The sequence below is a fragment of the Neolamprologus brichardi genome, chromosome 12, assembly GCF_056152115.1.
Source record: "Neolamprologus brichardi isolate AB-2024 chromosome 12, ASM5615211v1, whole genome shotgun sequence".
Taxonomy (NCBI): Eukaryota; Metazoa; Chordata; class Actinopteri; order Cichliformes; family Cichlidae; genus Neolamprologus; species Neolamprologus brichardi.
The window spans coordinates 7,814,531-7,828,239 of NC_142115.1; the positions used below are offsets into that span (position 1 = coordinate 7,814,531).

Below are 13,709 nucleotides of genomic sequence, written 5' to 3' on the forward strand. Positions count from 1 at the left end.
ACAGAAACACTGTGTGTAGAGTTACAGAGAGCAAAAACTTAATGGAAATTAAAAAAAGCTCAACCACTAAACAGCTACTGAAAAGAGATAAGATAAAATCAAAAGTATAAAACATAAGCATAAATCTTAATATCATTATATACAGTAATTGAAAAAGGCAGGAAGTAGCACAGTGTGGGTTAAATTTTTCAAATGTCAGAAAAGGGAGGATTTATACTTTCCCTGTTTCCCAACATCCACTCTTATTATTAGTAGTTTGTAAAGAAATATAGGTACTAATGAACAGACCTACGTTCAGCTAATTCGTCCCAGTTTCTCATGTTGCCCACCCCTGTTCAAGGGACAGCAGACCATTACAAGGTATTTTATAACGGTCATTGCTGCAAATCTTTGATTTGTTTATTGTTAGCTGACTGTGCATTTACACATTATTTAAGGCGAATTTTTAAGAAATGGCAAGAAGAACCCGTATCCGTGCTACTCTACACAGTACTCTGAGAAATCCATCGTGGCCTGTCATAAATCCTGTGATGTTTTTCGTCTTTTGTTAGTTTCTTTGCATTTTGTCCTGTCGGGCTGTGTCTACTTTTATTTGTCTTTGTTGTGACTTCTTCTCTTACTTTGATAACTGTAGACCTTTTGCTGTTTTTACTTCCTGTCCTTGTCTGTTTTCCCTCCACTGCAGTGATGACTACCCCGCCTTGATTGTTTTCACCTCTGTTAATTAGCTCCATCTGTTCCCAATTATTCCCCCTCCCTCTCTCCCAGGTTGCCTGTTTGTTCTCCTTTTGGCTCCCAGGTTTACATTTAAGTGATGTTTTCCTTTGCAGATGACGTCATCTTTTACTTAAACGTTTCAAAAACTGAATGCAAATACAGTGCACGTAATATGTTGATGAAAATGACCAAGACAAAAATTTTACATGTTCATTCCAACTGCTCTTACATTTTATAGTTGTGTTTTTAAGACAAAAACACCAATTTAGGCCTGCATGACTGGGGCTAAGGTGATTAATTTCACAGTGACTGCCAGCAACTGCTCACACCTGAGTGGAAAACACTGAATTTTCCCTAGCCACCAGAAGCTGCCAAGTAAACTTGGGACAAAAAATAAGAAAATTTGTGTTTGGTTGATTATTTCTTTGTTGTAACAATCCTTCTTGCCAAGAAATCTGATACTGTTGGAAAGCCAGCTTATTTCCCTCAAACAGTGCCAGACTTGTAAGGAGGATGTATTTGTGGGTTGAGCAGCAGACCTGAGTATGTGGGTTGCATCAATGAAAAACTTGCAACATTATCTCTGCCACTGCTAAACAGCTTATTCTGCTATTGGCTCTTGTTTGGTGCTGTTTATTGGATTGGATGATTGAAGTCTGAAGACACAAGACATACTGGCAGTTTAATCATTTATTAATTTAATAATGTACCAAAAAGGAGCCTCAGCAGAGTTCAGAAGAACCCTGGTCACGAGCTTGATCACACACGGGAGGGAGGGACTTCTGGCACATGCCAAATCAAACCAATCAATTGCATATAATAAAACAGTTAAACCTTGGCCAATAACCTCAGCAAATTCTTTTTGTTTATTTTTCCTGTATATCAGGTTAATTCAACTTAGTTTCATCTTGTGGTTCTGAAACCACTGTTTTAGGACCATGGTTATGGAATCCACTAAAAAACAATAGTTACCTATATGGGCCCCAAAATTAATCGTTTAAAATCCTAATATTAAACCCATTTGGGTCATTGAATCCCCTTTATTTGACTCTTAGAAAATCAGCATACTGAGTGCTAACTGTAAATTAATAGAACTAAAGAGTGTCTCGGTGCAGTAAACACAACCATCTGCTTTTCCATGTACCTAGAATGAAAAGTTCGACCCTTTAAAAATAAATTACCACTGCAAGTGATTACCACTGAATAGAGTTTGCTTTATATTTCATTCTCAGCTTCTGCCAAAGGAAAGGAAAACTAAAGCTTGTTGCCATGCCAATACAGTACAATGCCTTTGTGTCTCACTGAGCAGGGAGTCCAGCTGGGGGCAGTGTTTCACTGCCGCTGTGTGGTTCTTCACAAGAGACACAACAGCAAGCAGCACAAAAAAAACTGCAACGATTGGTCACATCAGGCTCAGTTCAAAGCTGCCCAACTTGGAGAGGAAAGCTTATCTGGATAATTTAGAAATCCCAAAGGACTCTTAGATAGCAGCATCTCATGAATCATGCACTTAACAGGAGATCATAGCTGACACCAGCTAAGGCCAAGCAAAGACAACAACTGGGCCGAGGAAATAAGAGTGCAGCGTCTCATCAAAAATGCATATTTGTGTTTGGGAGAAGAAAAAAATCAGGTAAGAAGTAAGTGGTCAGAGTGACAGAAATGTTGGAGGCTCACTGGATTTCGCGATGTTTATGTTTCAAAAGTAGAGTGGATGTAGGGGTCAGAGTGTGTATGAAGTTCCACAGCATCCCACAGTCAGTTACACCACGTGCCATACAGTTAAACAATCAGCCGTCTCTCTTGATGCTCAGGGAGCATGAGGAACCTGAAGCTACATTCAGCAGCTTATCAACACCCACAAGAGTCTTATCACTGTCATCAGCAGTGTTGGTCAAGTTACTTGAAATAAGTAATCAGTAACTAATTACTGATTACTTCCCCCCAAAAGTAATCCAGTTACTTTACTGATTACTTATTTTCAAAAGTAATTAGTTACTTAGTTACTTTTTAAAAACATGATTTACAACCTGAATAGGTGATAAAGCGATAGATCTTTCAACCCAATTCTACTTTCTGCATAATCCATCATATAAAATGTAATCAAATGGAAAAAGTCTCTTTTTAAATTTTTTTTTATTAGTTTTAATCTTTTAACTTTATGCATCGAGCAAATATTAAATTATATGCAACATTATCTGACTGGAAGAAATTTGTTTAACATTTAAACTTATTTTCTGCAAATTCCAGTGCATACAATAAAATAGGTTTTTGTGTTTACACTCACTCTTTCAAATAGATGTAAGTAAAACACAGCAGAAAATAAATAAAATCAAAGACTAGCGGTCCTGTTGCTCTATTTTCACCTGTTTAGCAGGAGTGGAGCAGGCGGATGTTTGCCCTGGTGCAGGTGTGCCGCATCGGTCAGTGGAAGAATCCGCGAGTTTCTCTGTGAATTGCCCATTACGTCGTTGCGCACTCGGTGCTTGCTCGGAAGTTTAGTTTTTTTTTGCTGTTTTCTTCCCACGCACAGCGGACGCTAATGTTTTTGTCACTTTTTACGGAGTCAAACTCAAAGTAAGGTCAGTACTTCCACGCTTTAAACGCTGCACGTTCATACTTGGTCCCGCACTCGATATATTATCCATTGTTGATCTGCACACAGCTGTTGCCATGAACGTCGCACTCGCTTACGTCTCGCAAAAAAATCACGGTTTTAGTAACGCAGTAACGCAGCGTTCCTACGGGAAAGTAACGGTAATCTAATTACCTTTTTTGCAATAGTAAACCCTTACTTTACTTGTTACTTGAAAAGTAATTGGATTACCCATCTCTGGTCATCAGCCTGTGTTCATTACAGAGGGCACACACACACACACACACACACACACACACACACACACACACAGATCATGCAGCCTCAAAGAGGATGCACATCATACACTCACCGATCTAAGTGGAGCTTTTGGGCTAAGAGTTGCCAGTCCTTGCCCTTGGCATTGGCAGTGTCGAAGGTGGCACAGATCCTCTGGCGGATGGACAGGGGGATTTTGAAGGCCTTGGGCCCCGTCTGGGACGTGATGGTGCAGTCTGTCTGCATAAAAAATGGAACTGACTCCTTTTCGGTCTGGAGGAACAGAACAGAAGCAGACTAATTAGACCAGGGCCAGAGAGGATTTGCAACTCTGCAAATAGTTGAGGTTTACTGGGTCAGGACCCTTCGGACAATATTTTTACGCATTAAAAGATCAGTAAACAGACTGTAAGCCAATGAGACAAAAGTGATTGGTGTATGGTAGTACTTCTCAATCTGTGGATTCCTGTGGCCTGTGGATCAAACCATGAAAACCATCTTTTGAGCCTACATGTGGACAGTTTAAGGAGAATCAGTTTTCTGTGGCCTCATTCTCATTTGACCACACCTAGACTTCAGATTTAATTTTTTTTTTTACCAAAACAGAATAAAAGTTACGTCCGTCGGAAAAAAACATGGATGGAGGTGTGAAAAAAATGCTGTCATAACACAGGGGGCAGTAGTGCTGCATTTGACTGCCTTTGTGAACTAAACTTGGAGAAGAAGAAGAAGAGGAAGAAGACAGCACAATGACACAAGAATGCCTTACTGAGTTCACAGTCTGGTTTCTGCTCAGTGAGTGCTGAGGTCATAACTTGAAACATATTGCTGGATTGTGATCTATAAATAAAACATGTTAAAATCTTGCTGTGTGCTGTTTCTTCTTTGTGTGTCCTCTGCACGTGCCCAGTGGAAGAGTTGCCTGCACTGGTTCAAATGTGGATACAAGCCAGCATCACTAACATAGCACACAAAGTTAGTTATCACAAAGTCGAGTCAAGATATGAGCACCTTAACATAAAACAGCATGTGATTAATCATGATCATGGACCATTAATATGTTTTTTTTTTTTTAATCACAATACTAAAGCTTAGAGAATAGTAAAATGGCTTTAAAACACTTGGAAGCCAACAGGAAGAAAAACAAGGATTCTGTAATTTTTATTTTATTGGTCAGTTTCTAAGAATCTGAGGATAGGCATCACTGCTGCGTTTAAAGTAATTAAAACAAATTTAAATCAAGTCAAATTTAATGTGGAAGTCCCGAAAAAAATTTCAATATGCTAAAAGTGCAGTAGACAAGCCTTAACATGAAATTACTTGTGGCAGCAGTTATGAAACCTTTGGGGGAAAAGGAGGATTGATTGCCCTGTGAGAGAGAGTTCATAATCAACGTTCAGTTGGTATTCTTTTTAACTGGATCTTTCACAAAACCAGTTTACTCATTAACCTGTGACCCTAATTTCCTTCGGGATTAATAAAGTATTCTGATTCTGAACCTAATATAGGCAAGTGATTTAAAAGGAAAGCAGCGTGCTGTTTGAGCTCTGTTACTAATATAATATCATCGAGTCCTCTCCTTCCATTTAGGTCTAACAGCATATAGTTGGAGTAACATTATAACATCTATGTCTTTTTACAGACTTAAGGCAATCCTGAGATAATGTAGCAAGATTTGGATGGATTGAGTATGGTTCAGTCTGGTGCAAAGAAGTGGTAAAGCTGTTTTCAATGATATCCGTTCAACATGGTGGCCCCGCATTGTAAAACATGCTGCAGACCTCTGGAAACGCCTGTTTGCTGTATTTACCAAACTGAAACCGCTGATGTTTTGAATTCAACACATCACACCTATAAAAGCTTTTTTTTCTCGTTCCTGTCTGACAAACTCCACTAATCATCAAGGCAAAATTTAATCAAACCATAAAAAGTCATTGTAAATAATATTTCACGTCTGACTGTGACTTTTATTAGTACTGGTGGCCTTGAGGTAGGACAAGCGCATTTGTGACTGGTTGTGGAAAAAGCAGTTGGGTGAAATCAATGAGCAGCACTCTCTTCTGCCTTAACAGCAACTGTCAAGGTGCTCTTGAGTGAGTATTCCTGACTCCTAGCTGCTCCGGTGGAGCTGTTCAGCAGCTGATAGAAAGCTGTTGTTACAGCAGGCAGCTCCCAGGTGATGGTGTATGTGAACGTGAAGGCAGCTATTTGCCGGAACATGCGTCCTCTTGGACAAACAGAGGTTAAAAAACACAGAGCTAATGCACCAAACAGCTGGATCTTGTTTTTGGAAAGAAGGGAAGGAAGAGTGCTCTCCTCGCTCTATTAATACACAGCTCAAGCTCAGGAGAGCTGGTCCTGCTCCGGTGGACACACTCCAGGAAGGTTACATAAAGGTTGAGTGAAAAAAGTGAAACACCCTCCCCACAGCTTCACAGCCTCACCTCGGCCACAGCTGTATAGACCTGCAGAATCTGCTCATGGCCTTTGACCTGGCGCACGCTGATTTTGCAGGAGAGCTGGGCGGTGACAGGGCTGTATCTCTCCAGAGAGAAGGCACAGTGCAGGGGCTGCTGGTTGCTGCACCACACTTGGGGGAAGGAGAATTCCTGAGGAGGGAAAAGAGAGAGAATAGATCAGCGACATCACACTCACAGGTCAATATGACCTAACCCAAATTATACATTATGTTAATATAAAACCAAGTGATATAGTATTGTTGATGAAGTGTACAAATATAAACAGTTGTAATTTATCTCTCCTGTTTATCCAATTCAGGGTCACAAAGGAGCTGGAGCCTATTCCAGCTACCATAGGGCGAGAGGCAGGGTACACCCTGGACATGTCCATTCACACCTATGGGTAATTTAAAATCACCAGTTAACCTAACCTAATGTCTTTGGACTGTAGGAGTACCTGTATGTGTGTGTGTTATCATTCAGTCTATAAACACAACAGCTCAAAAAGTTTTGAATGAATTCTCATTAAACTTTGTAGGAGTATAGAGTGGAGGCATGTTAACAATTCATTAAAATATGGCTTACATCCACCAAGGTCATCAAGGTCAACTCAATGATTGATTGGTCTAAAATTGACAAGAAGCCTTGTAACTTAGAAACTATGATTCTTATGTTAAGTGTGCTGTGTATTGTCAACGTGTAGAACATACTGTATAAGATTGTAACACAACATGTCAGATTTAACCTCTCCTTCAAAGTCAATAGATTAATCCAGTGGTTCCCAAACTTTTTTTTGCTAGGCCCCCTTTGTTTTACAAGAAAAATGTTCTCGCCCCCCCACCACGCAAACACATCCTCCAACCACACACACCCATATTTTGTTTTCAAACTCCACTGCGGTTCATTTCCCACCTCAAACATTTAATAAACAATTAAGCAAATACAAGTAAACTGCAATAAAATCAGGTAGTAATAAAATACACTACTAACTCTTTTACGCTACGTCCAAAACTATACGGGTATGTAAATGCAGCTGTTTCAATGCGTTTGGGCCTTTCGTCCACACGTACACGGCGTTTCAAATCAACGAAAACGGAGATTTTGTAAAACTCCTTTTTTTGCGTTTACGTGTGGACGAGGAATACAGAGTTCGTCACGCAACGTCAAAGGTATGTGCCTTTTTTCACGTCACACTGTGACAAGAAGTGTTTGTTAACTAAAAATCTAGAATGTGGGATACTGTTTGTCTGTGATTTGGAGAGCCCAGCGTGTGCGGCTGACGCAGGGAAAACCAATTCTGCAGGGCAGACCTATCTTGGCACTTGTGCTTCAAATATGCTTCACCATATTTTCTAGTCTTTGGCTTGGAAGGAAGTTGGTTTGGAAACATATTTAGCGATGCTTCATCTCCTGCTTTGCATTTGTATGGGCGCCCCGTCAAAAACCTGTCTATAATGTTAGCAGCGTCCAAGCGTTCTTTTTTTTTCTTTTCATATTTCATACCGCGCCCCCCCTGCAATGGCTCCGCGCCCCCCCCAGGGAGTGGACCCCACACTTTGGGATCCTCTGGATTAATATAAAGGTCAAAGTAATAATACTGCTATATAGAGCTATTTAAAACTCTGTTTCTTACTGCCATTGTTTGTACTGAGAACATATAGACATAAAGGGAATGATATATGGGGACTCTAAATATCATATTACTTTATTATGGCTTTGTTATGTACATTACAATAACAGGTTATAACAGTTAGAATACACAACAATGCATAAGTACATGTTTTTGAAAAAATTAAATGAACTGTGTGAAAAAATATTATTTATTGCTTAAGATTTAAATGATTTACCAAACAATAAAATGGATGCAATATATAAACCGTATTCATAAAAAAGTAAAGTATATTAAAATTGGCTTCAACAGGGTAAATAGGAAAAGCCTTTGCACTTGTTTTTACTGCACTAGAAATGTCTTAAAGTGCATAGAAACCAATGTTATTCCCTTAAAAGTAAATACTTCCCAGAGAGTGAGTGGCCTTGACGGGGATTTGTGCTTTTGGAGTGTTTCGTGTTATAAAAGATTTTTGCCATTTTACCTTTTGTTTAAGTGTATCAGCAACAGGAAATCACAGTAACCACATCGCCACTTGCTGGTAAAGGTGAGAATGAATAGGAGATTTGTACGAGCAACAGAAAGGCCAGTTATGGAGGTTTTTGGGGACAGTGGATTATAACCAATTTTATATTTGATTCTTTGATATGACTTGTGTTCAACTTTTGTCTCTGCAGCTGATTGGTTTTTTTTTTAATTAAAAAAAAAAGATTTGTTGAACTACATGCATGAACAGGCGACATGAATGAATGTTGTAATAAACAAGGTGATTCCACCACCACCACAGAGTGCAGCTCGAATTGAAAGCTTTTGCTTGCAGAGCTCACTGTTTAGCAGGTTACCATGCACCAAAAGTGTTGTCATGCCTGCTCATGTGTGGTTTGCTTTGGTGTTGTGTTGACTTGTCATTCACCTCCTGCCAAGCATAATGTGGCCAGTGAGGTTGGGCTGGGGGCTCTACAGCCATTTGTATTTGCATTTATATTTTTGCACAACTTGCATAAGCAACATATAGGATTACATCAGGGATTGGCTCTTCTTGACCCCCTTCTTGTTTTCAGTGGTGTTGGACAGGCTGATGAGGTCAGGCAGGAGTCTTTTTGAACTATGATGTTTGCAGATGACATTGTGATCTGTAGTGTAAGTAGGGAGCAGGTGGAAGAGTAAAGAGAGTGTTTGCATCCAAAAAACTCCCCAAGAAGAAGATCACAATAAAGAGTGTCCCAGCATTTTATTTGTTTTTATCGTGGCTGACACTGTGTATAAAGCACCCGGACACTACCACATGGTAATTAACACATAATGCACCACCCTCAAGTGTGACTGTTGGCAATGATGCTGGTCACTTTTGTGGGCTATGTTGAAGAGTCGACAAAGATTCAACACAGAACTCTAATTAAGTCGTAAGGTGGTAGTGAGTGCTACTATAATGCAGGGTTTGGAGACTGTGACACAAGCAAAAAGCCAAGCGCTGAAGGCGTTAAGATTTTTGTTTTTTCCGTGGTTTAGAGACAAAGTTAAAGAGGCAAGGTTGAGATAGTTTGCACATGTACAGAAGAAGGATGTTGAATATGGAGCTACCAGGGAAAGAAAAGGAGCACAGAGAAGATTCACAGCCATGTAGAGGGTTGGTATGACACTCCAGAATTAAGCATGTTGATTCAGACTTTGTGTGGTAGGAATAAACCATTATTTTTGTGTTTTCCAGAGGAACTAGATTGTATCTCAAAGTTGTGATTACATGCTGAACTGTGAAAATTAACTGTTGCTGATTTCTTGATATGTGCTAAACTGATTTGAGTACTGACTGAATTTAATTTTCTTTTCTGTTGAATCAAATGCAGATGAAGTATTTGTGAAAAAATTGTCTGTGTCAAAGGTCACGGAGATGAAAGTCTGAACTGCACTTTAAAAAACAAGATAAGATGCTAGAACTGAATAGACTCTGAAAGCTGGAACGACAGCTACAAAAACCTGGGTTATAATTAAACCACTACTTACTAACTTGAAAAGTTGTACTTTATCTTTTCATTCTTTAAACTGTGTTTAGGGATTTGCATGCACGATCGGAGTGCATTCTTCCACTTCTCATTTGCTCTCACAAACCTTGACTCTGGTCGGAGAGATCTGTAAAATACTTTCAGTGCCACATCGAAATGAGATGATTTGGGGCACTGTTCTACACGTGGCCACACCATCCCATACACAGCCACTTACATGAGACAGGATGAAAGGTAAGAGTGGGCTTTGAAGTTTCAGTGATTCCAGGGTTTGATGTATTTATGCATGGAAATAACAACTGTTAAAGAGACAAAGAAGTAGTCATGATAAGATTTGCAAATAGAGCCTGAATCCCAGCAGAGTTACTCTGATAACAGAAGCAGCTGTGCTGTAAGCAGTCTACTGTACGGAAGAATTAGGTGCAGACGAAGAAGTTTGCCTTTGATGTATAATTAATTTCAGTGGAGGAGGCACATCTTTGAGGAAATGTCCTTGACCTCTGTTCAACTCCATCTCGGCCATATCTGCAAAGTGACCTATCTGTGTGGCAGACTTAGCACATGTGGCTTTGATCTGGGCTGCCCAGTGCAGCTCACGGCAGAAGATAATGGAATCTGGAAGCACAGGCGAACGGGCGGGTGGGGGTGATGGACGTAGAAAAGCTGGGATGCTCTTTAGCTGACTTGATGTATGGCTCGGTGCTCTGCTATTATTCTGCACCTGCTCGGGCGAAGCAGGTTGGCGCTGTCTGCCGTCTTGAGGCCTTCATAAATAAGGCGGTGCAGAGGGTAGGTGTCTTTGAAGCGCTTTCACCCTGTATTTACATCTTTAAGTCACAGCGGTGTTACAGTGAGGACAACAGGTACACAAACAGAGGCCACTGATCTAATACAGTTTGCTCTTAATGGCCCTGAAAGCAAAGCAAACACAGAGCTATTAATCACTGCTCACATCCTTCTTCATGGTCCATGTGTGAAAAAGAGAGAGTGGGTGACTGTGAGCCACTTTACAGCAGAAGTCACACTAAAAGAGCAGTTTAAAAGACAAAATGGTGCTGCAGAAAGACCAAAAACAAACATAATTGGAACATTATAGAGCCTAAATTAATAATTTTCTGCTGTGAGTGTCTTATTATATATGGGGGCATAGCTTAAAGAGGGCCTTGGATTTGCACCAACCCTCTGAGGGCCCATCAGAATTGTGCTGTCATGTCAGCGCAACCATATCACAGTACTGTCAGTAGCTTCCCCATTTTCCAAGGGTTCCCCACAACACATAGATCCACATGTTTGATTTGGCACTGATTTTTATACCAAGTTTTCAGTCCTGACCCTATCCTCCCATTAATTATTTTTATCTTTTGCAAGTGAATGTTAACCACTACACTGTGGAGCATAAGTTGTTAATGCATGAGCATATCATGGTTTACCCTCCTCCCTGAATCTAATAATGACTAATTAAAAAATAACAACATGAACTGTACTTTTAATATGACATTATCAAGATCAAGATTGTTTTTCCCATGGACTTTTCTTTTTTATTCCCTCTGTTCGCCATCAAAAAGAATTTCAGATTTCAGGCACTTCCATTTGGACTGTCAGCACTGTGGGTGGACCTTAAGGGTCCAGGGACATAATAAAAGGCAGCTGTGGCTCCTCAGCTGAATTTTACCGACATCCTTTTACAACTAGGTGAAAGCCTTTAACACACATTAGCAACACTTCTCAGTAGTAACAACCAAGCTTATTATTTGGGCAGTGACAGCTTAGTGCATCTGCACCAAAACAATGCAACTAAGGACACCGACCCCCCAGGGCTCAGCAGCTCATGGTGATGTACATTTCACACAATGACTGCAGAGAGCAGGTCATCTACTAATTGAAAGGTTGGTCGTTCGATTCCTGGATGTAGGGAAACGTGCTTGTATGAATGGGTATGAATGGGGGAATGAGACATGTTGTGTAAAATGCTTTGAGTAAAGAATCAGTCCATTTACCATTTACTTCACATTGGCCATGCAGGTCAAATCCAGGAACGACAAAGAGGTTGTGCAGCTAGTTTTAAATCATGACATAACTTGAAAACTTTTTTAATTGTCTGAATTTCTCTCTAAGGTCACAAAGATGTAAAAATATGCTTTACCTTGGACTGATGTATGTATTATAGATCAGAACACCTAAACTGATTAGACAAGAAAGAGATTAGCTGAGCTGCAGCCTAAGCCAGGCTGAACACAAAGAAAACTTAACAGGCTGTTCACATAAACCAAAATTTGAAAAGTTTGTTTGGACCTGACTGGCAAAATGTCAAAAGGACAGCAGGATGTCTTCAGTTCACTATGATTTATAAATGAAAGCATTTTATATTCATATCAGATGTTTCTTACTTACAAAATAGGAAAATTATACAAATCCATTACGTCTAATGGATTCCATACTCAGAGAAATAGATGAAAATGATTATACAGTAGAATTATTTCCCCTATAATAATATCTCTCTAAAATAAATGAGCTCACACTGAAACCCAAATGGCAACCAATAAAAAGCAGAACATCACAATCATTTAATAACATTTAAAAATGCAGCCTTGACAGCTTATGGGGAGGTAAGAAAATAATAAACCTTATTTCACTAAAATTGTGCAATGTATTATTGTGTATAAATATTACTGGAGTAATGAGTCAGTTGTCTGCTTAGGTATTAAATGTCATTTTGTTTATAACAAAAAAAGAAAGATTCCATTTTTTAATCATAAAAAAGTTTATTTTGATTAATTTGAACTATTCTGTGGTGAAAGTAACAGTTAATATGAATTTCTTTGTTCCCTTGTATTTAAATGTAGATGTATTTTTACATGACAGTCATATCGAAATGTGTTTACAAATGTTCATTGTTATTAGTTTTAATTTTTATTTGGACCAAATATCAGTCTGATCCTGGATGGCCATGAGCCGATTATAGATGACTTGTCAGCTCATTGACTGTTGTCTACTAAACCTAACACCTTTATTTTCATTCTAGTAGTAAAATCTGTTTTATTGTTTTGTTCAGCTGTTTTTTTCTATAATGTAGAAAAAAACATTTTATTTTTTTAATTACCTTCAAGTTAAAACAGCAAAGCTGTGACACCAAAAGTGAAGCAGCTGATGGTACCAAAAACTGGAGTGTGCAAACTGATACTGTCTTTGTGAGTAAAAGTGGGTAACCAATAAGTATAAAGAAATATTCTATACAAAAAGAAAAGAGAAGCTAATTCTGACAGCTAAGTAACAATTACTTGTTTCTGCCTGAAGTAATGTCAAATAGTGAGAAATGCTGCTTGTGTTAAAACATTTTTAAAAAGAACAAGAAAATTGAAATAATATTCACAGATAATATTTAAGTAATCTCAATCTCTCAATCTCAGGCGATTTAAATTTACACACACAAAATGTCATAATGTCATCTACATAAAAATTATTTTTCATAACGTCAGCTTAAAAAATTAAAACAGTCAGCAGCAATCAGGGGCCATAATATGGACCTCGTATATATTGTTGATCTTAATTAAAGTGCTAATGTTACTAACGTTAATGAAAAGTGAACGACAATAAAGTTCTCTCAATAAGCATCTTACAACGTGGTTGCCAGATTCAACAGTACAGTAATTAAAGCCAACTAGATAATCCCCAAAATTCATTAACAGGAAAAACAGGTATAAACACTCCTCAGACTGCTGCTTAATAAATCAACCCTGGGAGGAGCAGAATTTGCAGAAACACCGCACTAATTAGCTTGAGGGAACAAACTTGCAAATTACCACTTACATACAGTATATATTTTCAGTTCATGTTTTGTCACTTCCTGCTGTGGTTACCTGACATGTGGTAAAGGGTTTGATGCTCCATAGAAACTGGGGAACATCCTGGATGGACACCTGCAGGCTGAAGGTGTTCGCTCGGAAAGGCAACATCTTTGGCTCCTCGAGGAGCTGACCGCCTCTGGTCTTCTCTGCAGCCACCACTCCCTGAGGTGGAAAGGAAAGGGAAGAACAGCAGGACAGACAGAAGACGAGAGAAAAAAGCAGGTT

General features: G+C 39.2%; 1 protein-coding gene across 3 annotated transcripts in view; it reads right to left on the minus strand.

Moving 5' to 3' along the window:
- unc5db (unc-5 netrin receptor Db) overlaps window positions 1-13,709 on the minus strand; it is a 276,678-nt gene that overhangs the window by 6,512 nt on the left and 256,457 nt on the right. For all 3 annotated transcript variants that reach the window (XM_006797542.3, XM_006797543.3, XM_006797541.3), the window contains 3 exons: window positions 13,497-13,646; window positions 6,016-6,180; window positions 3,666-3,844 (listed from right to left, as the gene is read on the minus strand). In XM_006797542.3, the coding sequence (XP_006797605.1) occupies window positions 3,666-3,844; window positions 6,016-6,180; window positions 13,497-13,646 (494 nt within the window). The remainder of the gene's footprint in view (window positions 1-3,665; window positions 3,845-6,015; window positions 6,181-13,496; window positions 13,647-13,709) is intronic.